The following is a 26850-nucleotide window of genomic DNA, read 5'->3' as shown; positions in this document are numbered from 1 at the left end:
AGTTGATCCAATAACAAATTCTTAGAACTGATATCATGAGAATTGTATTGCAGACAGTAAGGAGTAAATTCGTTAACCGTTTGTCATCCGTGCGTTTTTGCCATTCAAACAGATTTCCATCAGTGTCCGTTTTGCCTTTCACTGTCACAATTATTAATGAGATCTTATGAGTGACAGGGTCATATAAGTAAACATGATAAAATATAATGCACACCCTTAAGATTGGTGGAGATCACTACAATCTGGAAGTAACTGAACAACTACTATGGCTTTTTCTATTTTTACCTTAGAAAGTTGAGCTGCATGTGATTCCACAAACTTCATAATGGCTTTAACTTTGGTTGCAAGAGCTGAGTCTGGGTTATAAACTTCAGAAGAATAATTATTTGAATAAATAATTCCTTTAAGTCAAGATACATTAAATCAAATATATATCCAGTCAACTGGTAAGGGATTCAAGTTAAAACTAGACAAGTGTACCATTTGTAACCCTTAACTTCCACAAGTGGTGAACACATAACTTCTCCTTACAATTATGTTTGTGCTTTCACTCCAAATATCTTGATTAAAACCCTTCGCCATGCATTCCTTATAATTTTTTTTTTTAAATTCTGAAAGTTTGGTTTTGGATCATATGATAATCCCTCAATTGATATTTGTCTTTATTCTCATCACTTGTCTGCTTCATACTGTATGAATACTGTAAAGAGAAATTATGTGTTGATCACTTCAGGGAGTGAAAGGGTTAAAGGGTAGGTGTTCTGGGATGAAAAATGCACCTGGTTACAAACTAAGCCCACAAAACTGCCGACTCACCAATGTCTGGGAAGTAAAAGTTCCATTTCTTGAAGGGACACGGCGTTAAGCTTGTCTGTATTTGCCGTGCTCTTTGATGTTCCACTTGAGGACTTGAACTTCCCTGGTCTGAACCCCTTTGTGCTAAAGCGATAATTTCATGAAATTACTAACAAATTTTTTCGTCGAGTCACAAGCGTGGAACACAGAAATTTCCATCAATTTCACCTCTTCCTGTCTGGCTCGTTCCTCGAGCACTCTTTCTTCCTCGGAACCTCTGTCCTCTTCCTCTCCAGAAGTTACCTCTTGCTCTCCCAGAGCTCATAATGGGTGAATTGGATTTATGTTTTCATGAGTTATTGTGACGCACGACCTTTGGAATCGATAAATAATGTTAAAACAAGGCTCATTTGGGCGCCTAGATAAATTTCAAATCTGCCGCCATTTTCCCTCCAAAGATCCATGAGCTCTCCTATAAGGCTGTACTTAATTGGTTTAGTTCCTTAAAAAAAGAGCCAATCAACGTCGCGCATCTATCTCCTTTTCCAAATTTTCAACATGGCGGCTGTCGTGAAACAACGATATAGGAAACGTCCTAGACCTCAAGCTCAAGAGAGCAGCCCTCTGAAGAGAAAAGTCGATGAGAACTCGCCAGTAATACTATCATTTAAAAATCATCGGCAAGAGCTGGATTCTCGGCATGACAAACACGAGCGTTTAGTTAAATGTAGCAGAGATGTTACTATTGCAAGCAAACGGATCATTTTTAATCTTCAGCGAGCAGCCGGAGCGAGTGATACGGAGCAGATCTTCAAAGAAGCAGATGAAAAGTTTGTAACGGTTAAAGAACTCCTAAATACGATAGCTTTGGAGTTAGAGGGAGAAGACCCTTTCTTGTTCACCCGAGCGTACTCTCCTGGTGTGCAGGAATACATCGAAGCATTGTCTTTCGCGCATTTTCTCAAGAGAAAAACTTTGATTTCTTTCGACCAAGTTGAAGCGGAGTTGAAATTTTCAAATGAGGATGGTAAAGATCTTGGCTTAAGCTTAAATCCGTTCGACTACGTACTTGGAATCGCGGATCTGACGGGAGAGCTCATGCGTTTCTGCATAAACAGTGCGTCGAGCGGGGACCAAAACACTCCTTTTGAGGTGTGCAGCTTTCTGCGGGAAATTCACAACGCTTTCGTGGCGTTCGGGAATGTTTCTAGGGAGATTGCCTCAAAATTGAGAGTACTGAAGGCCAGTATGAATAAGGTGGAAGTCGCTTGTTACACTTTGAAAGTTCGGGGTTCAGAAATTCCTCAATTTGCTTTGGCTGAAGCACTGGGTGGAGACTTTACTTCTGAAGAAAGGGATTTTAATTGAAAACTGCTATAGCCTTAGCTGTTTCAAAAGTCAGTTATCAGGTTAAATTTATTTATTTGAGAAAACTGAAGCTGTTTGAAAAAAGGAGAGTTATTTCAAAGATTAAATTGTTGAAGAAAATGAATGACACTTTTTAAAAACATGTTTCAACAGTTCTTCTGTCATCTTCGGTTTTGAATAATACAAAGTACAAAGTTGAATTTAAAGTGTGTAACAAAATGCTGATTGGACAAAACACACTATAAATTCAACTTTACTTTGTATTATTCAGAACTGAGGATGACAGAAGAACTGTCAAAACATGTCTTTAAAAAGTGTCATTCATTTTCTTAAATTTGTTACATATCTGCTTCTATCCAGACCTTTTGGCAATTAAATTGTTTCTGTCATTTGATACTGTGTTGTTCTAAGGCAGGTAATACAGTTGTGTTTTTGTGAGGCATTTATCCCACTCAATCATTTACACCCTAACATGGATATCAATATTCTCCATACTGTTCTCTCTACATTTCTTAATAAGCTGACAAGGAGAATTTGTAAACAATCACAGACTTTTCTAATCAGTGATCATTTCCTTTATTCTCATTATCTTAATGTGTGATTCAGCAGTTTTAAAAGAGCTGAAACATTAGCAGATATTTTAACCATCATTTTTACATTTGTGACTTATTGCCATGCCATGTGAATGTTCTGTTTTGTCAGCTTGGATTTTTAACTAGACTTTCAGCTTCTTTAGCACCTAAATGCCTCAGGATATAGTGTTCGAGTGATTGTTGCCCCTGACCATGTATCAAGGAGCCCTAGTTCTTGTCCTAGCTGGACCATTTTGTTATTTTTCTTTACTCTCAAAGTCTATTCCTCTGTTCAGAGGCAGAAATGTCAAAAATTATGAATGGAAGCCTGTCAAGGAAAGATGGCAAATTGCTGTTGGGTTGGGAAAGGGTGGGGGGTGGTGGTGGGGAGATGACCTTGCATGTCCTGGCATACTATCCAAGGGGGAGTAAGAATAAAAGAAAAATTGGTGGTTTCTCCCCTAGCACCTCTGGCAAAATTGGCCTTCTTGTCTGTAGCCTGACTTGACCAAACTGTATCACTTCAGGTCAGACAGGGTCTCCTTACACTGGCTTTCAAATTTGGCATGAGTGCAACTTTAAGTTTTTAGACAAGTTCTCCTTATGCTGGGTTTCAAATTAGGTGCAAGTGCAACTTTAAGATAAGGGAAATTACAAAGTCAGAAACTGATACAGCTCCTCAAATTAACATACTGTTTTATTGGATTTAAATTCGAGGCCATATTTTTTCTAAGCTTTAGTAAGGGCAAGAGACTTCAAATCTCCGCCTTTTAGCTTGGTTCATCAGCGAATCCCTTCACAAGCAACCCTGTGGAAAAAGCAAGTAATCTACTGCCTCGATTTTCTGCCATCTGATGTTGTACATATTCAGTGGCAGTCAGCTCTGAAACAAAAAGTTGGGCAGTTTATTTAGTGTTGAAGGCTTTTTGTCACTCATCATTTATAAGGCTAAACTCAAATTATTGTCTAAAGTAACAGAATATAAAAAATGTGGTACATTTTGACTTACCACATATAGCATGTTAAGATGAGCATTAAAGGATTAAATTTAACAACAATTTTCAGAACATACACATTACCTAGGAAATGAAAAGGCCATTCTTTGTTCAAGGCTTCTGGTGAAGAAGAGTTCTGGGGAAGATCCCAGATATAGTAAATGGGGGTCCCGATAAATGTCTGCTGAGGGCACGGGGGTCAGGGGTGTCCCCCCCCTTGGAAATTTTGAAATTTAGGTCCTGGGATGGGTGATTTCCAGCATTTAATATTGAGGGACAATTGTAGGCTGTTTCATGCCTTTTACACAATCTCCATTTTTAGCTATTTCAGACATACTTTCTGTCCACTAAAGTTTTGCATCGGAAATTGCATTTGTTTAAATGTTCTTCAATCCAGTTTAGGAGTTTTAAGCTCCCACTCTATACCTACCCCAAGGAATAAAGGTAAAGTACATTACAAGGGTTAATAACAGTCTCTCAACTTATCCCAGTTTTGGAAGCAGGAGGTGCATTGAAGTATAGCTACATAGCCACACCCACACCCCTTGGATGGGATACTTGTCCATCCCAGGTTGCCTCCCTGGCCTCTACCCTGTCCCCGCCCTTGTATTTTGTCAGGTTTTCCTGAAAGTCTAATTGAACTAATTTATATTCTTGTGAGGGAGAGAGAGACACTAGGTGAGTAACGTGTCTTAGCCAAGAACACAAACACCATTTAGGAACAAGAATGGGAGGTCTCCTCCTTAGGAGAGTGTGTGACCTAATTTGAGTACTTTCTCCACCAAAGCTGTTTATTTAACAAATTATACTTTTCATCTCACACAGGGAATAAATTACAGGGACGTTTTTATTTCAATTTTTACCTTAACGCAAGAAAACCGCCAGAACATCTGCCTTAGCAACATTAGCTGAAAAGTGACAGGAAAAAAAGAGGATCTCAGTTTTCAGAAAACCAGTCAAAATGCTGCGGAATTCACATCATTATTATGATTGTAACTAAAACTCTTATGATCATTATTTTTTAATTCATCGAATCAATTTTTACCGAAAAGTTATATCCCTGATTGTAATAACAGGGAAATTAGAGGAAAAAAGAAAAAAGCCAAATTCAAATTAACTAGCATAGTCATATGACATTAGCATATGATTTTTATTTTTTGCCTTCTTGGAACCACGTTAAATTTCCAAACAGACATCTGACACGCTCCAGAAGTTTGAGAGAATTTTTCATAGGAAATTCTGTGAAAATTTTCCTGTTGAGGGATTATGGTCAGATCCAGTACTTTTATGTGCCAATCACTTCCAACTGGGCTTTTTCCTTTTCTATTTTTGTTTCTTTCAACAACATTATTTCATTGAATATGAGAGTGATCTTCCCAGTAATGAACACAAAAACTGTTTAGGAACAAGAAAGGGAGGTCCCTACCCTTAAAAAAGGTATGGCCTATTTTATATACTTGCTCCACAATAGGAGTCGTTAGGTTTTAATTAAGTTTCAATTAGGTGTATGATGCTCCAAAGTAATTAGCAATTTGATAAAATGCAAAAATCAACTCTTGAAAAGCTGAAGCCTCGATGGGGCTTGGATCCGCATTCAGATACTGTTTGGACGCTGCTTCCAGCTGAACTACGACGACACAAGATAGAATTAAGTTCTCAATTTTTCTTTGCTGTACATGATTGGTCCAAAAGAAAAAATGCGCCACATTAATTTTCAACCAATAAGATTGAAATAAAAATCAATGGAGATTTGGCAAGCCGCGTTTTTTCGCGCTTCAAGCCGTTTGTTAGTTGTTACTTTCATTGTCTTCTTGTAATATTTACTCATCAATTGATTGGCTGTTGTGATAATGTTGGTTTTGGTATCACAACACTCATTCCAAAGCGCCCTAATATATGAAGGGATTCAAGTAATGCCCACTGATAATCAATAATCAATGCTGAGCAGAGAGCGAAAGCTTAAAAAGTTTTCTCCCTCTCTCAGCCTCATCAGCTTTGCATTTTAGTTTTGTCATAGGAAAAGCGTGGCGGTCTTGTTCAGTTTCCTCTTCTTAGGCTGGGAGTTAATTCGTAACGTCAATATAATCACCTTCAGTGTTCCAGTTGGTGTGTGTAGCCAACGTGCTGTACAACACAGCGTTTACTCCATAACGCTTTTCCCATTCACAAGGAGTTGAGGTAATACACAGCCAGCCTGAATCAACATGGCAGCCACCATAATTCCTGTTAATGAAGAAGTTCCGATTGGTCAATCCTTGGATGGAAAAGGAGTTCTGTACCTCTGTTTTCACATTTTCCCATGGCAACGGCTCCTTCAATTTGTCCTTTGAAAACCAGTTCAATTTGTCCGTTCCCGTGGCGTCGAAGAAAAGCTTCTTGACAGCGCTCCCGTCTTCGTAAAGGACAACTTTGGCCTGTAAACGCAGAATAGATAATTATCGCTCCTAGTTTCTTTTAAAGAACTTCTGCCCGATGAACCCTGTGTAAATTATATCTTGTTTGGCTACCGTTACGGTTGAGTTTAATCCGGTTCATCGTGATTTCCGGTGCGTGTCATACCATGTCATATGTACCTCTGCCTGCATGTGAGACGCGTGCGAGAAGCTAGAGAAGCGCTCCTCTTACAACTGACTTTTATCACCCAACGGGTACATGACAGACCTATGCACCTCAAGATTTCTTATGGCCCTCATGTTTAACGTTATTAACACCCTTGTTACCTCAGATGCAGCAAACTCAGCCCACTTCAGGATTATCCTGCTTTTGTAGTCGCCAAGGTGCTGGTTAGTGACGTCGAGAGCGCTCATGTCATTCTCAGCGAGAGTTTCACCCGAATTGAACGTGTTGAAAGCACTCTCCTTCGCCCCGGACACCGCCTTGAATATCATGGTCCATCCTTGTGAAAACAGGAGAACAGGTAATAAACAAAATTAGTCTACATATTACAGTCATAGGTATTTCAGTACCACGGTAACAAACCCAAATTTCACAGTGACAAAATGAAAATACTATTTCCATTTTTGACAAACAAATTTAATTGCTGACCAGTGCTTCCTAAGAACTATTCTCCTTCTCTTCTTACCTCGATATAAAACATTTTTTATAATTAGGTTTTTCTTTTTTTTTTTAATACTCCTAAAGATTTTTTTGGAAGACCTTATAATTTGTATACCATAACTTGTCATGCCAGAAGCTTGCCCGCAAAATCCCATGAAGGAATGCAATTGCTCGTTTAGCAACATTTCAATATTATGTTCTACCCTCAATCACAAGGAATAACGCTGAGGAAAAGTAGAACATTTTTCCAGATGTTAAAACATCAGTTTGACCTTACAACGCAAACTGAAAGATCGTTATTTTCAAAATAAAAGAAAAGGAGCGTGAAAGAAGCACTAGCAAACTGTAGAAATGCAAAAGCGTATAAAGGCCTGAAGCAGATGCTCAAGTGTCAGGACATGACACTCTTCTTTTGTTCAAATCAAGCTAAACTCAAACTAATTTTAAACTCACCTCCATTAGACATGTCACAGTAAACTGGAAAAACACTGGGATCACCTGGATATGAAACGAAAATTTTATAAAAACTTGGTTCCCCTTGGTGAGCTTCATTCCTAACTGATTTAAAACTCATATTGTACTTACACCCCACTGTTTGAAGGATTAATTGTAAAACAAAGAGTTTTTAATCAATCAGAAACAATCAAAGGTGAAACTCCTGCGTTCAATTCATCCTTTCAGTGAGCGTCCGTAGGCAAATTTGTTCCAAGCGAGGATAGACCTATGATAAGCCATTGGTACAACTGTGGCGAATGTTACCTAGAAACTTGATCGGTCTTGGGTCTTGCAAATGTTTTATCCAGACGTGAAAAGCGTCAACCTTTGCGATGAGGCTCAAAGTTTCACAGGGAAGCTGAAGTTTTTTAGGGTTATGGTTGTGGATGTGGAAAGTCTCTATACCATCCATGCCGTTCGAAAATATTGCAATTTTTAATCAGAGATCTATGCCAAGACAAACTCGAAAGAGAGGTTTGACAATCTAAACAGCGATTTATAATACGTGAAAAATATTTCTGAGTGGGTCGAGGTTATTAAACGATGAAAAGTTGTTCAGCCAACATTATTTATTCTCGAACTTTCAAACCGAGGTCAGGGTGTTTTGACGAGACTTAAATTTTACCATTCGCCCTCTCTACATGACTAACAGAGTTTACTTAAAAAGCTTCCAGAAATTAAAGTTAAAAATATTTTTGATCTTACTCTTGAACGTAAGCCAGTAAATTCCATCGTCGGCTGCGGCGTCTTCCTCCATGATTTCCTTACACGAATAAGCTGGATTCGCCCTTGAATTTTTGGGAGTAGACATTTCAAACTGCAGAGGTTTATATTCACTGCCATCACACATCAGCAATTTCCCATCTTCAAGTTTCAATTGGCCCGCTGATTTGGCTTTGCACTCGCAGTTGTGTTTCTTAACAATGGGACCACATTTGTATTTCTTGCCAGCCGATGTGAAAAGCACGGTGCTGATCAAGATAAGGCCCAGAACGACCAGATATCTCATGTTGACGGTTTATCTGAAGAGAGAGCAGAAAGCGTTTAATACGAAGATGAATTTGTGCTCTGGTGGAACACCGAGTTGTTTATCAATATGGGATATTCAAATCCTCAGAAACTCTAGTTATAGGAGTACAAAAATGCAGAATTTACTGTAGCAAAGTGATGCATTAAGCAAGCGTAAAGTTCAAAAAATTTCCACCCCTGCATGTTCATTGTCCACGGAAATTTCCCAAATGGGTGTAAATTTGTCCATCACCAGCGATGCAACAATGTGCAATTAACGTTGTTATCGGAAAGTTTAAGAGTATCGAGAGACAGAGAGGCTTTGTTACACATGTACTTCAGCAAGATTAAGTTCTTTTTTTGGATCATTGAGGAGAAACTCGCAAGGCAGCCTATTCAAAATATATACGCGAAAACAATAAAGCGAAGTCCCTTTGTGAATGCGTGGACAACTGACGACATCTAGTTTCAGAGTCTGAAAACTCGTTAATCTGGTAGACAATATGTGAAAGTTCTGACCGAACAGCAAACTAACTGGAAACATGAAGCTAATCTAAACGTGGTGGGAAAAACTTGATCGGCATCTCTATGTGGGAAGGGCAAACCTTTAGGACAAGCAAAGGGTAATTAAAAAAAAAAAAAACCTTCAGCAAATTATATTAGTTAAAGAGAGTTTCGAGAGAAGGGAGAGCACTAATTTGTCTCAGAGCTTGGTCTCTTTTTTTAAGGTGAATCTCCTCAGCATTCTGAGACGAAATGAAACCTACCTTGAGTGTGCTCTGACTGAATTCTCGGCGAAGAACTTCTAAGGAACGATTATCGCTTTGCTATTGAGTTTTCATACAAACCAACACCCGAAGACATTGTCAATCAAACACAACAACCCCCCACAAGGTTCTGTAAAAGAAGCTATGAGTTATTTCCAAGAAACAAGGCATGTTCACCAAAAATGTAAAGAACGATCCTGTACAAAATAAAAACTAATTAAAACTAATTAAATGAGGCGAAAGATAAATGCCAATAAAGTGCTCTCTTAGGACGCACGGGTTATTCGTTTTCAAACAGTTCATATTTTTAACACTCGTAATTGGTAAAAGTAGAATTAGTAAATGAAATTATCCTACCTTTTTTTATTGAATTGCTATTTTTGTTATTTTTAGAATTCCTCTGGGTGAAAATTGTACCTTAGCAAGACAATTTTATTTCACCTCGGGATCCGCTGAAATATTTGCGTGAAGCGTGATTTAATTCGTGATCCCGATTTTAAAAATAATCCTGTCAAACCCAGGGACCAGTCAGGATTGCAATGCCGAGGAAAACGTCGATTAAAAAAAAAAATTTACATTGCTTGTGAATTTTGCGAATAACTGGTTTTGTTTACCGTCTCTTAGGGCGCCAGACTCCGACTCCTTTCGGCATAACGTGTGTTCGTGATTGAGTATTACATGGAAATTTCTTTGCACCTGTTTTTGACAAAAAGTCAGTATTAAATAGAAAATTCAATATTTCCATATAACCGTTTTGGTCAGAAATGTTTTATACTGTTTTGTATACATGAATGAGTATTACATGGAAATTTCCATGGATCATTTTGGCGAGGTGCTTTCTTAATGAAATCGTAAAAATATTACATGGAAATTTCCATGTACCCGTTTTAATTGTTCAAGAATGATTGATACTGTTTTGTGTGATTTAATTCGTGATCCCGATTTTAAAAATAATCCTGTCAAACCCAGGGACCAGTCAAGACTGCAACGCCGAGGAAAACGTCGATTAAAAAAAAAAACTTACATTGCTTGTGAATTTTGCGAATAACTGGTTTTGTTTACCGTCTCTTAGGGCGCCAGACCCCGACTCTGTTCGGCACAACATGTGAGCTGCGTTGGCTTCCAAATTGGAACAAACTAAGTATTATGCCAATTGGACCAGTGGTCGGGGTTTCTTTTCACTTACTACTCAAATTTGATAATTTCACGCTCCAGTTTTGCGGGGAACATGAACAGAATTTAAGAAAGCGCGTGCTGAGCTTTTGTTCTGCTCGTTAAATATTTTGTTTTACTTACTTTGCCTTCGCCGCCGTGGTTCACCTGTAAACTACTTGCGAATGCGAACGAAGAATCAAAAACAGCACGATTCGTTCAGTGTCTTGTTTTTTTTTCGTTTAATATTTTTGCTATAAATGTCTGATTAGGACATTTACCTTTGCTTTCAGTGTCACGCGAGTTTGTTTTTAGTGTTTTGCGCGTTTGGAATTTGTTGAAGGATCGATTAACGCATAAAATCCATTTCGAATTGTCGGCTACAGGTTCTATGCTTTGAAAATACAAGTCCCTCACCTGGTTACAAACTAATCCCACAAAACTACCGACTCACCAATGTCTGGGAAGTATAAGTTCCATTTCTTGAAGGGACACGGCGTTAAGCTTGTCTGTATTTGCCGTGCTCTTTGATGTTCCACTTGAGGACTTGAACTTCCCTGGTCTGAACCCCTTTGTGCTAAAGCGATAATTTCATGAAATTACTAACAAATTTTTTCGTCAAGTCACAAGCGTGGAACACAGAAATTTCCATCAATTTCACCTCTTCCTGTCTGGCTCGTTCCTCTAACACTCTTTCCTCCTCGGAACCTCTGTCCTCTTCCTCTCCAGAAGTTACCTCTTGCTCTCCCGGAGCTCATAATGGGTGAATTGGATTTATGTTTTCATGAATTATTGTGACGCACGACCTTTGGAATCGATAAATAATGTTAAAACAAGGCTCATTTGGGCGCCTAGATAAGTTTCAAATCTGCCGCCATTTTCCCTTCAAAGATCCATGAGCTCTCTTATAAGGCTGTACTTAATTGGTTTAGTTCCTTAAAAAAAGAGCCAATCAACGTCGCGCATCTATCTCCTTTTCCGAATTTTCAACATGGCGGCTGTCGTGAAACAACGATATAGGAAACGTCCTAGACCTCAAGCTCAAGAGAGCAGCCCTCTGAAGAGAAAAGTCGATGAGAACTCGCCAGTAATACTATCATTTAAAAATCATCGGCAAGAGCTGGATTCTCGGCATGACAAACACGAGCGTTTAGTTAAATGTAGCAGAGATGTTCCTATTGCAAGCAAACGGATCATTTTTAATCTTCAGCGAGTAGCCGGAGCGAGTGATACGGAGCAGATCTTCAAAGAAAAAAAAAACTCCTAAATACGATAGCTTTGGAGTTAGAGGGAGAAGACCCTTTCTTGTTCACCCGAGCGTACTCTTCTGGTGTGCAGGAATACATCGAAGCATTGTCTTTCGCGCATTTTCTCAAGAGAAAAACTTTGATTTCTTTCGACCAAGTTGAAGCGGAGTTGAAATTTTCAAATGAGGATGGTAAAGATCTTGGCTTAACCTTAATTCCGTTCGACTACGTACTTGGAATCGCGGATCTGACGGGAGAGCTCATGCGTTTCTGCATAAACAGTGCGTCGAGCGGGGACCAAAACACTCCTTTTGAGATGTGCAGCTTTCTGCGGGAAAATCACAACGCTTTCGTGGCGTTCGGGAATGTTTCTAGGGAGATTGCCTCAAAATTGAGAGTACTGAAGGCCAGTATGAATAAGGTGGAAGTCGCTTGTTACACTTTGAAAGTTCGGGGTTCAGAAATTCCTCAATTTGCTTTGGCTGAAGCACTGGGTGGAGACTTTACTTCTGAAGAAAGGGATTTTAATTGAAAACTGCTATAGCCTTAGCTGTTATTTGAGAAAACTGAAGCTGTTTGAAAAAAGGAGAGTTATTTCAAAGATTAAATTGTTGAAGAAAATGAATGACACTTTTTAAAAACATGTTTCAACAGTTCTTCTGTCATCTTCGGTTTTGAATAATACAAAGTACAAAGTTGAATTTAAAGTGTGTAACAAAATGCTGATTGGACAAAACACACTTTAAATTCAACTTTACTTTGTATTATTCAGAACTGAGGATGACAGAAGAACTGTCAAAACATGTCTTTAAAAAGTGTCATTCATTTTCCTAAATTTGTTACATATCTGCTTCTATCCAGACCTTTTGGCAATTAAATTGTTTCTGTCATTTGATACTGTGTTGTTCTAAGGCAAGTAATACAGTTGTATTTTTGTGAGGCATTTATCCCACTCAATCATTTACACCCTAACATGGATATCAATATTCTCCATACTGTTCTCTCTACATTTCTTAATAAGCTGACAAGGAGAATTTGTAAACAATCACAGACTTTTCTAATCAGTGATCATTTCCTTTATTCTCATTATCTTAATGTGTGATTCAGCAGTTTTACAAGAGCTGAAAAGCTAGCAGATATTTTAACCATCATTTTTACATTTGTGACTTATTGCCATGCCATGCGAATGTTCTGTTTTGTCAGCTTGGATTTTTAACTAGACTTTCAACTTCTTTAGCACCTGAATGCCTCAGGATATAGTGTTCGAGTGATTGTTGTCCCTGACGATGTATCAAGGAGCCCTAGTTCTTGTCCTAGCTGGACCATTTTGTTATTTTTCTTTACTCTCAAAGTCTATTCCTCTGTTCAGAGGCAGAAATGTCAAAAATTATGAATGGAAGCCTGTCAAGGAAAGATGGCAAATTGCTGTTGGGTTGGGAAAGGGTGGGGGGTGGTGGTGGGGAGATGACCTTGCATGTCCTGGCATAACATCCAAGAGGGAGAACAATAAAAGAAAAATTGGTGGTTTCTCCTCTAGCACCTCTGGCAAAATTGGCCTTCTTGTCTGTAGCCTGACTTGACCAAAATGTATCACTTCAGGTCAGACAGGGTCTCCTTACACTGGCTTTCAAATTTGGCATGAGTGCAACTTTAAGTTTTTAGACAAGTTCTCCTTATGCTGGCTTTCAAATTAGGTGCAAGTGCAACTTTAAGATAAGGGAAATTACAAAGTCAGAAACTGATACAGCTCCTCAAATTAACATACTGTTTTATTGGATTTAAATTCAAGGCCATATTTTTTCTAAGCTGTAGTAGGGGCAAGAGACTTCAAATCTCCACCTATTAGCTTGGTTCATCAGCGAATCCCTTCACAAGAAACCCTGCAGAAAAAGCAAGTAATCTACTGCCTTGATTTTCTGCCATCTGATGTTGTACATATTCAGTGGCAGTCAGCTCTGAAACAAAAAGTTGGGCAGTTTATTTAGTGTTGAAGGCTTTTTGTCACTCATCATTTATTAGGCTAAACTCAAATTATTGTCTAAAGTAACAGAATATAAAAAATGTGGTACATTTTGACTTACCACATATAGCATCTTAAGATGAGCATTAAAGAATTAAATTTAAAAACAATTTTAGAAAATACACATTACCTAGGAAATGAAAAGGCCATTCTCTGTTCAAGGCTTCCGGTGAAGAAGAGTTCTGGGGCAGACCCCAGATATAGTAAATGGGGGTCCCGATAAATGTCTGCTGAGGGCACGGGGGTCAGGGGTGTCCCCCCTCTCAGGAAATTTTGAAATTTAGGTCCTGGCATGGGTGATTTCCAGCATTTAATATCAAGGGACAATTGTAGGTTGTTTCATGCCTTTTACACAATCTCCAATTTTAGCTATTTCAAAAATACATTCTGTCCACTGAAGTTTTGCATCGGAAATTATACTTTTCATCTCACACAGGGAATAAATAACAGGGACGTTTTCATTTCAATTTTTACCTTAGCGCAAGAAAACCGCCAGAACATCTGCCTTAGCAACGTTAGCTGAAAAGTGACAGAAAAAAAGAGGATCTCAGTTTTCAGAAAACCAGTCGAAATGCTGCGGAATTCACATCATTATTATGATTGTAAATAAAACTCTTATGATCATTATTTTCTAATTCATCAAATCAATTTTTACTTAAAAGTTATACCCCCGATTGTAATAACAGGGAAATTGGAGGAAAAAAGAAAAAAGCCAAATTCAAATTAACTAGCATAGTCATATGACATTAGCATATGATTTTTATTTTTTGCCTTCTTGGAACCACGTTAAATTTCCAAACAGACTTCTGACACGCTCCAGAACTTTGAGAGAAATTTTTCATAGGAAATTCTGTGAAAATTTTCCTGTTGAGGGTTATGGTCAGAGCCAGTACTTTTATGTGCCGATCACTTCCTACTTTGCTTTTTCCTTTTCTATTTTTGTTTCTTCCAACAACGTTAATTCATTGAATATGAGAATGATCTTCCCAGTAATGAACGCAAAAACTGTTTAGGAATATGAAAGGGAGGTCCCTACCCTAAAAAAGGTATGGCCTATATTATATACTTGCTCCACAATAGGATTCATTAGGTTTTCATTAGGTTTTAATTAGGTTTCAATTAGGTGTATGATGCTCCAAAGTAATTAGCAATTTGATAAAATGCAAAAATCAACTCTTGAAAAGCTGAAGCCTCAATGGGGCTTGGATCCGCAGCATTCAGACACTGTTTGGACGCTGCTTCCAGCTGAACTACGACGACACAAGTTAGAATTAAATTCTCAATTTTTCTAAGATAGAACAACTTTTCACAGAGTGTCTAGAGCAATTGGTTTGGATTACCTTTTCTTTGCTGTACATGACTGGTCCAAAAGAAAAATGTGTCACATTAATTTTCAACCAATAAGATTAAGATTTTCAATTAAAACCAATGGTGATTTGGCCAGCCGCGTTTTTTCGCGCTTCAAGCCGTTTTCTAGTTGTTACTTTCATTGGCTTCTTGTAATATTTAATCATCAACTGATTGGCTGTTGTGATAATGTTGGTTTTGGTATCACAACACTCATTCCAAAGCGCCCTAATATATGAAGGGATTCAGATAAGGCCCCCTGATAATCAATAATAAATGCTGAGCAGAAAGCGAAGGCTTGAAAATTCTTCTCCCTCTCTTAGCCTCATCAGCTTTGCATTTTAGTTTTATCAAAGGAAAAGCCTGGCGGTCTTGTTCAGTTTCCTCTTCCTTGGCTGGGAGTTAATTCATAATGTCAATATACTCACCTTCAGTGTTCCAGTTGGTGTGTGTAGCCAACGTGCTGTACAACACAGCGTTTACTCCATAACGCTTTTCCCATTCACAAGGAGTTGAGGTAATACACAGCCAGCCATCATCAGCAGGGCAGCCACCATAACTCCTGTTGATGAAGAAGTTCCGATTGGTCAATCCTTGGATGGAAAAGGAGTTCTGTTCCTCTGATTTCACATTTTCCCATGGCAAGGGCTCCTTCAATTTATCCTTTGAAAACCAGTTCAATTTGTCCGTTCCCGTGGCGTCGAAGAAAAGCTTCTTTACAGCGCTCCCGCCTTCGTAAAGGACAACTTTGGCCTGTAAACGCAGAATTGATGATTATCATTCCTAGTTTCCTTTAAAGAACTTCTGCCCAAGGAACCCTGTTTAAAATATATCTTGTCTGTCTACCGTTACGGTTGAATTTAATCCGGTTCATCGTGATTTCCGGTGCGTGTCATACCACGTGATATGTACCTCAGCCTGCATACGAGACGCTTGCGAGAAGAGACGCGCTCCTCTTACAATTGAAATTTATCACCCAACGAGTACATGACAGACCTGTGTACCTCAAGATTTCTTATGGCCCTCATGTTTAACGTTATTAACACCCTTGTTACCTCAGATGCAGCAAACTCAGCCCACTTCAGGATTATCCTGCTTTTGTAGTCGCCAAGGTGCTGGTTAGTGACGTCGAGAGCGCTCATGTCATTCTCAGCGAGAGTTTCACCCGAATTGAAAGTATTGAAAGCACTTTCCTTCACCCCGGACACCGCCTTGAATATCATGGTCCATCCTTGTGAAAACAGGAGAACAGGTAATAAACAAAATTAGTCTACATATTATAGTCAAAGGTATTTCAGTACCACGGTAACAAACCCAAATTACGCAGTGACAAAATGAAAATGCTATTTTCATTTTTGACAGACAAATTTAATTGCTGACCAGTGCTTCCTAAGAACTATTCTCCTTCTGTTCTTACCTCGATATAAAACATTTTTTATAATTAGGTTTTTCATTTTTTTTAATATTCCTAAAGATTTTTTTTTGAAGACCTTATAATTTGAATACCATAACCTGTCATGCCAGAAGCTTGCCCGCAGAATCCCATGAAGGAATGCAATTGCTCGTTTAGCAACATTTCAATATTATGTTCTACCCTCAATCACAAGGAATAACGCTGAGGAAAAGTAGAAAATTTTTCCAGATGTTAAAACATCAGTTTGACCTTACAACGCAAACTGCAAGATCGTTATTTTCAAAATAAAAGAAAAGGGGTGTTAAAGAAGCACTAGCAAACTGTAGAAATGCAAAATTGTAAAAAGGCCTGGAGCAGATGCTCAACTGTCAGCACATGATATCCTTTTTGTGATCAAATCAAGCTAAACTCAAAATAACTTTAAACTCACCTCCATTAGACATGTCACAGTAAACTGGAAAAACACTGGGATCACCTGAATATGAAACGAAAATTTTGTTAAAACTTGGAATAGGTGAACTTCATTCCTAACTGATTTAAAACTCATATTGTGCTTACACCCCTCTGTTTGAAAGATCACTTGTAAAACAAGCGTTTTTAATCAATTAAAAACAATCAAAGGTGAACTTCCTGTGTTCAAAATAGTGAAATGAATTCACCCTTTCAGTGAGCATCCGTTGGCAAATTTGTTCCAAGCGAGGATAGACCTATGATAAGCCATTGGTACAACTGTGGCGAATGTCACCTAGAAACTTGATCGGTCTTGGGTCTTGCAAATGTTTTATCCAGACGTGAAATCGCGTCAACCTTTGCGATGAGGCTCAAAGTTTCACAGGGCAGCTGAAGTTTTCTAGGGTTATGGTTGTGGATGTGGAAAGTCTCTATATCATCCATGCCGTTTGAAAATATTGCAATTTTTCATCAGAGATCTATTGCCAAGACAAACTCGAAAGAGGTTTGACAATCTAAACAGCGATTTATAATATCTGAAAAATATATCTGAGTGGGTCGAGGTTATTAAATGATGAAAAGTTGTTTAGCCAACATTATTTATTCTCGAACTTTCAAACCGAGGTCAGGACGTTTTGACGAGACTTAAATTTTACCATTCGCCCTCTCTACATGACTAACAGAGTTTATTTAAAAAGCTTCCAGAAATTAAAGTTAAAAATATTTTTGATCTTACTCTTGAACGTAAGCCAGTAAATTCCATCGTCGGCTGCGGAATCTTCCTCCATGATTTCCTTACACGAATAAGCTGGATTCGCCCTTGAATTTTTGGGAGTAGGCATTTCAAACTGCAGAGGTTTATAATCACTGCCATCACACATCAGCAATTTCCCATCTTCGAGTTTCAATTGGCCCGCTGATTTGGCTTCGCACTCGCAGTTGTGTTTCTTAACAATGGGACCACATTTGTATTTCTTGCCAGCCGATGTGAAAAGCACGGTGCTGATCAAGATTAGGCCCAGAACGACCAGATATCTCATGTTGACAGTTTATCTGAAGAGAGAGCAGAAAGCGTTTAATACGAAGATGAATTTGTGCTCTAGTGGGACAACGAGTTGTTTATCAATATGGGATTTTCAAATCCTCAGAAAATCTAGTGATAGGAGTAAATTTTTTACTGTAGCTAAGTGATGCATTAAGCAAGCTTAAAGTTCAAAACATTTCCACCCCTGCATGTTCATTGTCCACGGAAATTTGCCAAATGGGTGTAAATTTGTCCATCACTAGCGATGCAACAATGTGCAATTAACGTTGCTATCGGAAAATTTAAGAGTATCGAGAGACAGAGAGGCTTTGTTACACATCTACTTCAGCAAGATTAAGTTTTTTTTTTTGGATCATTGAGGAAAAACTCGCAAGGCAGCCTATTCAAAATATATACGCGAAACAGTAAAGCGAAGTCCCTTTGGGAATGCGTGGACAGCTGACGACATCTAATTTCAGAGTCTGAAAATTCATTAATCTGGTAGACAATATGTAAAAGTTCTGGCTGAACAGCAAACTAACTGGAAACATGAAGCTAATCTAAACGTGATGGGAAAAACTTGATTGGTTTCTCCATGTGGGGAGGGCAAACCTTTGGGACAAGGAAATGGTAATTTCTTTAAAAAGAATCTTCAGCATTTTTTGTTTACCATCTCTGTCGTCTCTCTGATTAATTGAATTGAATTAATGAAATGAATTAATTGTACGCTAAATGAATCGTGATGTCCCCCTAAGAGATGGTAAACAAAACCAGACATTCGCAAAATTCATAAGAAATATGTTTACCATCTCTTAGGGCGACATCAGGATTCGTTAATTCATTTCATTAATTCAATTCAATTAATCAGAGAGCCGAGAATTCAGTCAGAGCACACTCAAGGTAGGTTTCATTTCGTCTCAGAACACTGAGGAGACTTACCTTGAAAAAAGAGACCAAGCTCTGGGACCTCCCTTACTTTTTATTTTGTACAGGATCGTTCTTTACATTTTTGGTGAACATGCCTTGTTTCTTGGAAATAGCTCATAGCCTCCTTAACAGAACCTTGTGGGGGGTTGTTGTGTTTGATTGACAATGTATTCCGGGGTTGGTTTGTATGAAAACTCAATAACGAAGCGATAATCGTTCATTAGAAGTTCTTCGCCGAGAATTCAGTCAGAGCACACTCAAGGTAGGTTTCATTTCGTCTCAGAATGCTGAGGAGATTCACCTTAAAAAAGAGACCAAGCTCTGAGACAAATAAGTGCTCTCCCTTCCCTCGAAACTCTCTTTAACCAATATAATTTGCTGAAGATTCTTTTTAAAGAAATTACCATTTCCTTGTCCCAAAGGTTTGCCCTCCCCACATGGAGAAACCAATCAAGTTTTTCCCATCACGTTTAGATTAGCTTCATGTTTCCAGTTAGTTTGCTGTTCAGCCAGAACTTTTACATATTGTCTACCAGATTAATGAATTTTCAGACTCTGAAATTAGATGTCGTCAGCTGTCCACGCATTCCCAAAGGGACTTCGCTTTACTGTTTCGCGTATATATTTTGAATAGGCTGCCTTGCGAGTTTTTCCTCAATGATCCAAAAAAAAAAACTTAATCTTGCTGAAGTAGATGTGTAACAAAGCCTCTCTGTCTCTCGATACTCTTAAATTTTCCGATAGCAACGTTAATTGCACATTGTTGCATCGCTAGTGATGGACAAATTTACACCCATTTGGCAAATTTCCGTGGACAATGAACATGCAGGGGTGGAAATGTTTTGAACTTTAAGCTTGCTTAATGCATCACTTAGCTACAGTAAAAAATTTACTCCTATCACTAGATTTTCTGAGGATTTGAAAATCCCATATTGATAAACAACTCGTTGTCCCACTAGAGCACAAATTCATCTTCGTATTAAACGCTTTCTGCTCTCTCTTCAGATAAACCGTCAACATGAGATATCTGGTCGTTCTGGGCCTAATCTTGATCAGCACCGTGCTTTTCACATCGGCTGGCAAGAAATACAAATGTGGTCCCATTGTTAAGAAACACAACTGCGAGTGCGAAGCCAAATCAGCGGGCCAATTGAAACTTGAAGATGGGAAATTGCTGATGTGTGATGGTAGTGATTATAAACCTCTGCAGTTTGAAATGCCTACTCCCAAAAATTCAAGGGCGAATCCAGCTTATTCGTGTAAGGAAATCATGGAGGAAGATTCCGCAGCCGACGATGGAATTTACTGGCTTACGTTCAAGAGTAAGATCAAAAATATTTTTAACTTTAATTTCTGGAAGCTTTTTAAATAAACTCTGTTAGTCATGTAGAGAGGGCGAATGGTAAAATTTAAGTCTCGTCAAAACGTCCTGACCTCGGTTTGAAAGTTCGAGAATAAATAATGTTGGCTAAACAACTTTTCATCATTTAATAACCTCGACCCACTCAGATATATTTTTCAGATATTATAAATCGCTGTTTAGATTGTCAAACCTCTTTCGAGTTTGTCTTGGCAATAGATCTCTGATGAAAAATTGCAATATTTTCAAACGGCATGGATGATATAGAGACTTTCCACATCCACAACCATAACCCTAGAAAACTTCAGCTGCCCTGTGAAACTTTGAGCCTCATCGCAAAGGTTGACGCGATTTCACGTCTGGATAAAACATTTGCAAGACCCAAGACCGATCAAGTTTCTAGGTGACATTCGCCACAGTTGTACCAATGGCTTATCATAGGTCTATCCTCGCTTGGAACAAATTTGCCAACGGATGCTCACTGAAAGGGTGAATTCATTTCACTATTTTGAACACAGGAAGTTCACCTTTGATTGTTTTTAATTGATTAAAAACGCTTGTTTTACAAGTGATCTTTCAAACAGAGGGGTGTAAGCACAATATGAGTTTTAAATCAGTTAGGAATGAAGTTCACCTATTCCAAGTTTTAACAAAATTTTCGTTTCATATTCAGGTGATCCCAGTGTTTTTCCAGTTTACTGTGACATGTCTAATGGAGGTGAGTTTAAAGTTATTTTGAGTTTAGCTTGATTTGATCACAAAAAGGATATCATGTGCTGACAGTTGAGCATCTGCTCCAGGCCTTTTTACAATTTTGCATTTCTACAGTTTGCTAGTGCTTCTTTAACACCCCTTTTCTTTTATTTTGAAAATAACGATCTTGCAGTTTGCGTTGTAAGGTCAAACTGATGTTTTAACATCTGGAAAAATTTTCTACTTTTCCTCAGCGTTATTCCTTGTGATTGAGGGTAGAACATAATATTGAAATGTTGCTAAACGAGCAATTGCATTCCTTCATGGGATTCTGCGGGCAAGCTTCTGGCATGACAGGTTATGGTATTCAAATTATAAGGTCTTCAAAAAAAAATCTTTAGGAATATTAAAAAAAATGAAAAACCTAATTATAAAAAATGTTTTATATCGAGGTAAGAACAGAAGGAGAATAGTTCTTAGGAAGCACTGGTCAGCAATTAAATTTGTCTGTCAAAAATGAAAATAGCATTTTCATTTTGTCACTGCGTAATTTGGGTTTGTTACCGTGGTACTGAAATACCTTTGACTATAATATGTAGACTAATTTTGTTTATTACCTGTTCTCCTGTTTTCACAAGGATGGACCATGATATTCAAGGCGGTGTCCGGGGTGAAGGAAAGTGCTTTCAATACTTTCAATTCGGGTGAAACTCTCGCTGAGAATGACATGAGCGCTCTCGACGTCACTAACCAGCACCTTGGCGACTACAAAAGCAGGATAATCCTGAAGTGGGCTGAGTTTGCTGCATCTGAGGTAACAAGGGTGTTAATAACGTTAAACATGAGGGCCATAAGAAATCTTGAGGTACACAGGTCTGTCATGTACTCGTTGGGTGATAAATTTCAATTGTAAGAGGAGCGCGTCTCTTCTCGCAAGCGTCTCGTATGCAGGCTGAGGTACATATCACGTGGTATGACACGCACCGGAAATCACGATGAACCGGATTAAATTCAACCGTAACGGTAGACAGACAAGATATATTTTAAACAGGGTTCCTTGGGCAGAAGTTCTTTAAAGGAAACTAGGAATGATAATCATCAATTCTGCGTTTACAGGCCAAAGTTGTCCTTTACGAAGGCGGGAGCGCTGTAAAGAAGCTTTTCTTCGACGCCACGGGAACGGACAAATTGAACTGTTTTCAAAGGATAAATTGAAGGAGCCCTTGCCATGGGAAAATGTGAAATCAGAGGAACAGAACTCCTTTTCCATCCAAGGATTGACCAATCGGAACTTCTTCATCAACAGGAGTTATGGTGGCTGCCCTGCTGATGATGGCTGGCTGTGTATTACCTCAACTCCTTGTGAATGGGAAAAGCGTTATGGAGTAAACGCTGTGTTGTACAGCACGTTGGCTACACACACCAACTGGAACACTGAAGGTGAGTATATTGACATTATGAATTAACTCCCAGCCAAGGAAGAGGAAACTGAACAAGACCGCCAGGCTTTTCCTTTGATAAAACTAAAATGCAAAGCTGATGAGGCTAAGAGAGGGAGAAGAATTTTCAAGCCTTCGCTTTCTGCTCAGCATTTATTATTGATTATCAGTGGGCCTTATCTGAATCCCTTCATATATTAGGGCGCTTTGGAATGAGTGTTGTGATACCAAAACCAACATTATCACAACAGCCAATCAGTTGATGATTAAATATTACAAGAAGCCAATGAAAGTAACAACTAGAAAACGGCTTGAAGCGCGAAAAAACGCGGCTGGCCAAATCACCATTGGTTTTAATTGAAAATCTTAATCTTATTGGTTGAAAATTAATGTGACACATTTTTCTTTTGGACCAGTCATGTACAGCGAAGAAAATGTAATCCAAACCAATTGCTCTAGACACTCTGTGAAAAGTTGTTCTATCTTAGAAAAATTGAGAATTTAATTCTAACTTGTGTCGTCGTAGTTCAGCTGGAAGCAGCGTCCAAACAGTGTCTGAATGCTGCGGATCCAAGCCCCATTGAGGCTCCAGCTTTTCAAGAGTTGATTTTTGCATTTTATCAAATTGCTAATTACTTTGGAGCATCATACACCTAATTGAAACCTAATTAAAACCTAATGAAAACCTAATGAATCCTATTGTGGAGCAAGTATATAATATAGGCCATACCTTTTTTAGGGTAGGGACCTCCCTTTCTTGTTCCTAAACAGTTTTTGCGTTCATTACTGGGAAGATCATTCTCATATTCAGTGAATTAACGTTGTTGGAAGAAACAAAAATAGAAAAGGAAAAAGCAAAGTAGGAAGTGATCGGCATATAAAAGTACTGGCTCTGACAATAACCCTCAACAGGAAAATTTTCACAGAATTTCCTATGAAAAATTCTCTCAAAGTTCTGGAGCGTGTCAGAAGTCTGTTTGGAAATTTAACGTGGTTCCAAGAAGGCAAAAAATAAAAATCATATGCTAATGTCATATGACTATGCTAGTTAATTTGAATTTGGCTTTTTTCTTTTTTCCTCCAATTTCCCTGTTATTACAATCGGGGGTATAACTTTTAAGTAAAAATTGATTTGATGAATTAGAAAATAATGATCATAAGAGTTTTATTTACAATCATAATAATGATGTGAATTCCGCAGCATTTCGACTGGTTTTCTGAAAACTGAGATCCTCTTTTTTTCTGTCACTTTTCAGCTAACGTTGCTAAGGCAGATGTTCTGGCGGTTTTCTTGCGCTAAGGTAAAAATTGAAATGAAAACGTCCCTGTTATTTATTCCCTGTGTGAGATGAAAAGTATAATTTCCGATGCAAAACTTCAGTGGACAGAATGTATTTTTGAAATAGCTAAAATTGGAGATTGTGTAAAAGGCATGAAACAACCTACAATTGTCCCTCGATATTAAATGCTGGAAATCACCCATCCCAGGACCTAAATTTCAAAATTTCCTGAGAGGGGGCGACACCCCTGACCCCAGTGCCCTCAGCAGACATTTATCGGGACCCCCATTTACTATATCTGGGGTCTGCCCCAGAACTCTTCTTCACCGGAAGCCTTGAACAGAGAATGGCCTTTTCATTTCCTAGGTAATGTGTATTTTCTAAAAATTGTTGTTAAATTTAATTCTTTAATGCTCATCTTTACATGCTATATGTGGTAAGTCAAAATGTACCACATTTTTTACAATCTGTTACTTAAGACAATAATTTGAGTTTAGCCTAATAAATAATGATGAGTGACAAAAAGCCTTCAACACTAAATAAACTGCCCAACTTTTTGTTTCAGAGCTGACTGCCACTGAATATGTACAACATCAGATGGCAGAAAATCAAGGCAGTAGATTACTTGCTTTTTCTGCAGGGTTTCTTGTGAAGGGATTCGCTGATGAACCAAGCTAATAGGTGGAGATTTGAAGTCTCTTGCCCCTACTACAGCTTAGAAAAAATATGGCCTTGAATTTAAATCCAATAAAACAGTATGTTAATTTGAGGAGCTGTATCAGTTTCTGACTTTATAATTTCCCTTATCTTAAAGTTGCACTTGCACCTAATTTGAAAGCCAGCATAAGGAGACCTTGTCTAAAAACCTGAAGTTGCAATCATGCCAAATTTGAAAGCCAGTGTAAGGAGACCCTGTCTGACCTGAAGTGATACGTTTTGGTCAACTAAGGCTACAGACAAGAAGGCCAATTTTGCCAGAGGTGCAAGAGGAGAAACCACCAATTTTTCTTTTATTCTTACTCCCCCTTGGATGGTATGCCAGGACATGCAAGATCATCTCCCCACCACCACCCCCCACCTTTTCCCAACCCAACAGCAATTTGCCATCTTTCCCTGACAGACTTTCATTTACCATTTTTGACATTTCTGCCTCTGAACAGAGGAATAGACTTTGATTGTAAAGAAAAATAACAAAATGGTCCAGCTAGGACAAGAGCAAGGGCCCCTTCATACATGGTCAGGGGAAACAATCACTGGAACACTGTATCTCTCTAACTGAGGCATTTAGGTGCTAAAGAAATTGAAGATCTAGTTCAAAATCCAAGCTGACCAAACAGAACATTCGCATGGCATGGCAATAAGTCACAAATGTAAAAATGATGGTTAAAATATCTGCTAACGTTTCAGCTCTTGTAAAACTGCTGAATCACACATTAAGATAATGAGAATAAAGGAAATGATCATTAATTAGAAAAGTCTGTGATTGTTTACAAATTCTCCTTGTCAGCTTATTAAGAAATGTAGAGAGAACAGTATGGAGAATATTGATATCCATGTTAGGGTGTAAATGATTGAGTGGGATAAATGCCTCACAAAAATACAACTGTATTACCTGCCTTAGAAAAACACAATATCAAATGAAAGAAACCATTTAATTGCCAAAAGGTCTGGATAGAAGCAGATGTGTAATAATTATAAATTTAAGAAAACAAATGACACTTTTTAAAGACATGTTTTGACAGTTCTTCTGTCATCCTCAGTTCTGAATAATACAAAGTAAATTTGAATTTATAGTGTGTTTTGTCCAATCAGCATTTTGTAACACTTTAAATTCAACTTTGTACTTTGTATTATTCAGAACTGAAGATGACAGAAGAACTGTCGAAACAATTTAATCTTTGAAATAACTCTCCTTTTTTCAAACAGTTTCAGTTGTCTCAAATAAATAGATTTCACCCGATACCTGACTTTTGAAACAGCTAAGGCTATCAGATAAATTAATAAATTATGATCAATGGATAATAACATTAGCAGTTTTCAATTAAAATCCCTTTCTTCAGAAGTAAAGTCTCCACCCAGTGCTTCAGCCAAAGCAAATTGAGGAATTTCTGAACCCCGAACTTTCAAAGTGTAACAAGCGACTTCCACCTTATTCATACTGGCCTTCAATACTCTTAATTTTGAGGCAATCTCTCTAGAAACATTCCTGAACGCTACGAAAGCGTTGTGAATTTCCCGCAAAAAGCTGCACACCTCAAAAGGAGTGTTTTGGTCCCCGCTCGACGCACTGTTTATGCAGAAACGCATGAGCTCTCCCGTCAGATCCTCGATATCATGAGAATTGTATTGCAGACAGTAAGGAGAATTATTAATGAGATCTTATGAGTGACAGGGTGACTTGACAGAATATAATGCACACAATCTGGAAGTAACTGAACAACTACTATGGCTTTTCTATTTTTACCTTGGAAAGTTGAGCTGCATGTGATTCCACAAACTTCATAATGGCTTTAACTTTGGTTGCATGAGATGAGTCTGGGTTATAAACTTCAGAAGAATAATTATTTGAATGGATAATTCCTTAAAGTCAAGAGACATTAAATCAAATATATATCCAGTCACCTGATAAAGGATTCAAGTTAAAACTAGACAAGTGTACCATTTGTAACCCTTAACTTCCACAAGTGGTGAACACATAACTTCTCCTTACAATTATGTTTGTGCTTTCATTTCCAATATCTTGATTAAAACTCTTTGCCATACATTCCTTATAATTTTTTTTTTTGAAATTCTGAAAGTTTGGTTTTGGATCATATGATAATCCCCCAATTGATATTTGTCTTTATTCTCATCACTTGTCTGCTTCATACTGTATTAATGCTGTAAAGAGAAATTATGTGTTGATCACTTCTGGGAGTGAAAGGGTAAAGGGTAGGTGTTCATGGATGAAAAATGCACCTGGTTACAAACTAATCCCACAAAACTACCGACTCACCAATGTCTGGGAAGTATAAGTTCCATTTCTTGAAGGGACACGGCGTTAAGCTTGTCTGTATTTGCCGTGCTCTTTGATGTTCCACTTGAGGACTTGAACTTCCTTGGTCTGAACCTCTTTGCGCTAAAGCGATAATTTCATGAAATTGCTAACAAATTTTTTCGTCAAGTCACAAGCGTGGAACACAGAAATTTCCATCAATTTCACCTCTTCCTGTCTGGCTCGTTCCTCGAGCACTCTTTCTTCCTCGAAACCTCTGTCCTCTTCCTCTCCACAAGTTACCTCTTGCTCTCCCAGAGCTCATAATGGGTGAATTGGATTTATGTTTTCATGAGTTATTGTGACGTACGACCTTTGGAATCGATAAATAATGTTAAAACAAGGCTCATTTGGGCGCCTAGATAAATTTCAAATCTGCCGCCATTTTCCCTCCAAAGATCCATGA

General features: G+C 38.2%; 6 protein-coding genes and 1 pseudogene across 8 annotated transcripts in view; 3 read left to right on the top strand and 4 right to left on the bottom strand.

Annotated features, from left to right (window-relative positions):
- Positions 1-11074, bottom strand: part of LOC131786555 (DNA helicase MCM8) — a 32380-nt gene extending 21306 nt beyond the window's left edge. For 2 of the 3 annotated variants that reach the window (XM_066169622.1, XM_066169623.1), the window contains exons 1-3: positions 1024-1239; positions 817-939; positions 286-368 (exon numbers count right to left, since the gene is read on the bottom strand). In XM_066169622.1, the coding sequence (XP_066025719.1) occupies positions 286-368; positions 817-939; positions 1024-1120 (303 nt within the window). In that variant the 5' untranslated portion in view covers positions 1121-1239. Of the gene's footprint in view, positions 1-285; positions 369-816; positions 940-1023; positions 1240-10663; positions 10787-10870 lie in introns of those variants that run through there. The other variant, XM_059103607.2, reaches the window with a different exon arrangement.
- LOC136282259 (translin-associated protein X-like) lies at positions 1354-2557 on the top strand. The gene has a single exon (XM_066169631.1). It carries the CDS (start codon positions 1354-1356, stop codon positions 2161-2163), a length of 810 nt encoding a protein of 269 aa, XP_066025728.1. The 3' UTR covers positions 2164-2557.
- On the bottom strand, positions 3415-9336 carry LOC131786567 (uncharacterized). The gene is made up of 7 exons (XM_059103619.2): positions 9058-9336; positions 7988-8304; positions 7241-7285; positions 6451-6626; positions 5820-6144; positions 4594-4638; positions 3415-3618 (listed from the first exon to the last, which is right to left on the bottom strand). Exons 2-6 carry the CDS (start codon positions 8289-8291, stop codon positions 4595-4597), a joined length of 894 nt encoding a protein of 297 aa, XP_058959602.2. The 5' UTR covers positions 8292-8304; positions 9058-9336; the 3' UTR covers positions 3415-3618; position 4594.
- Positions 11075-11200: 126 nt separating the features above from the next.
- LOC131786571 (translin-associated protein X-like) lies at positions 11201-12869 on the top strand. Its single transcript, XM_059103623.2, is given in 2 exon segments — positions 11201-11459; positions 11462-12869. Coding segments are annotated over 2 exon segments (786 nt in total). The 3' UTR covers positions 11989-12869.
- A 338-nt stretch (positions 12870-13207) lies between these two features.
- LOC136282256 (uncharacterized) lies at positions 13208-17727 on the bottom strand. Its single transcript, XM_066169628.1, has 6 exons — positions 17424-17727; positions 16668-16712; positions 15879-16054; positions 15252-15576; positions 13951-13995; positions 13208-13411 (listed from the first exon to the last, which is right to left on the bottom strand). Exons 1-5 carry the CDS (start codon positions 17725-17727, stop codon positions 13952-13954), a joined length of 894 nt encoding a protein of 297 aa, XP_066025725.1. The 3' UTR covers positions 13208-13411; position 13951.
- Positions 17728-18842: 1115 nt separating this feature from the next.
- LOC136282257 (uncharacterized) lies at positions 18843-24179 on the top strand (annotated as a pseudogene).
- LOC131786550 (uncharacterized) lies at positions 24085-26764 on the bottom strand. Its single transcript, XM_066169569.1, has 4 exons — positions 26613-26764; positions 26406-26528; positions 25875-25957; positions 24085-24141 (listed from the first exon to the last, which is right to left on the bottom strand). Exons 1-4 carry the CDS (start codon positions 26707-26709, stop codon positions 24085-24087), a joined length of 360 nt encoding a protein of 119 aa, XP_066025666.1. The 5' UTR covers positions 26710-26764.
- Positions 26765-26850: the final 86 nt, after the last annotated feature.

This window comes from Pocillopora verrucosa, chromosome 7 (assembly GCF_036669915.1).
Source record: "Pocillopora verrucosa isolate sample1 chromosome 7, ASM3666991v2, whole genome shotgun sequence".
NCBI lineage: Eukaryota > Metazoa > Cnidaria > Anthozoa > Scleractinia > Pocilloporidae > Pocillopora > Pocillopora verrucosa.
Note: the sequence above shows the minus strand (reverse complement) of the source record. Positions and strands in the feature narration are given on the sequence as shown.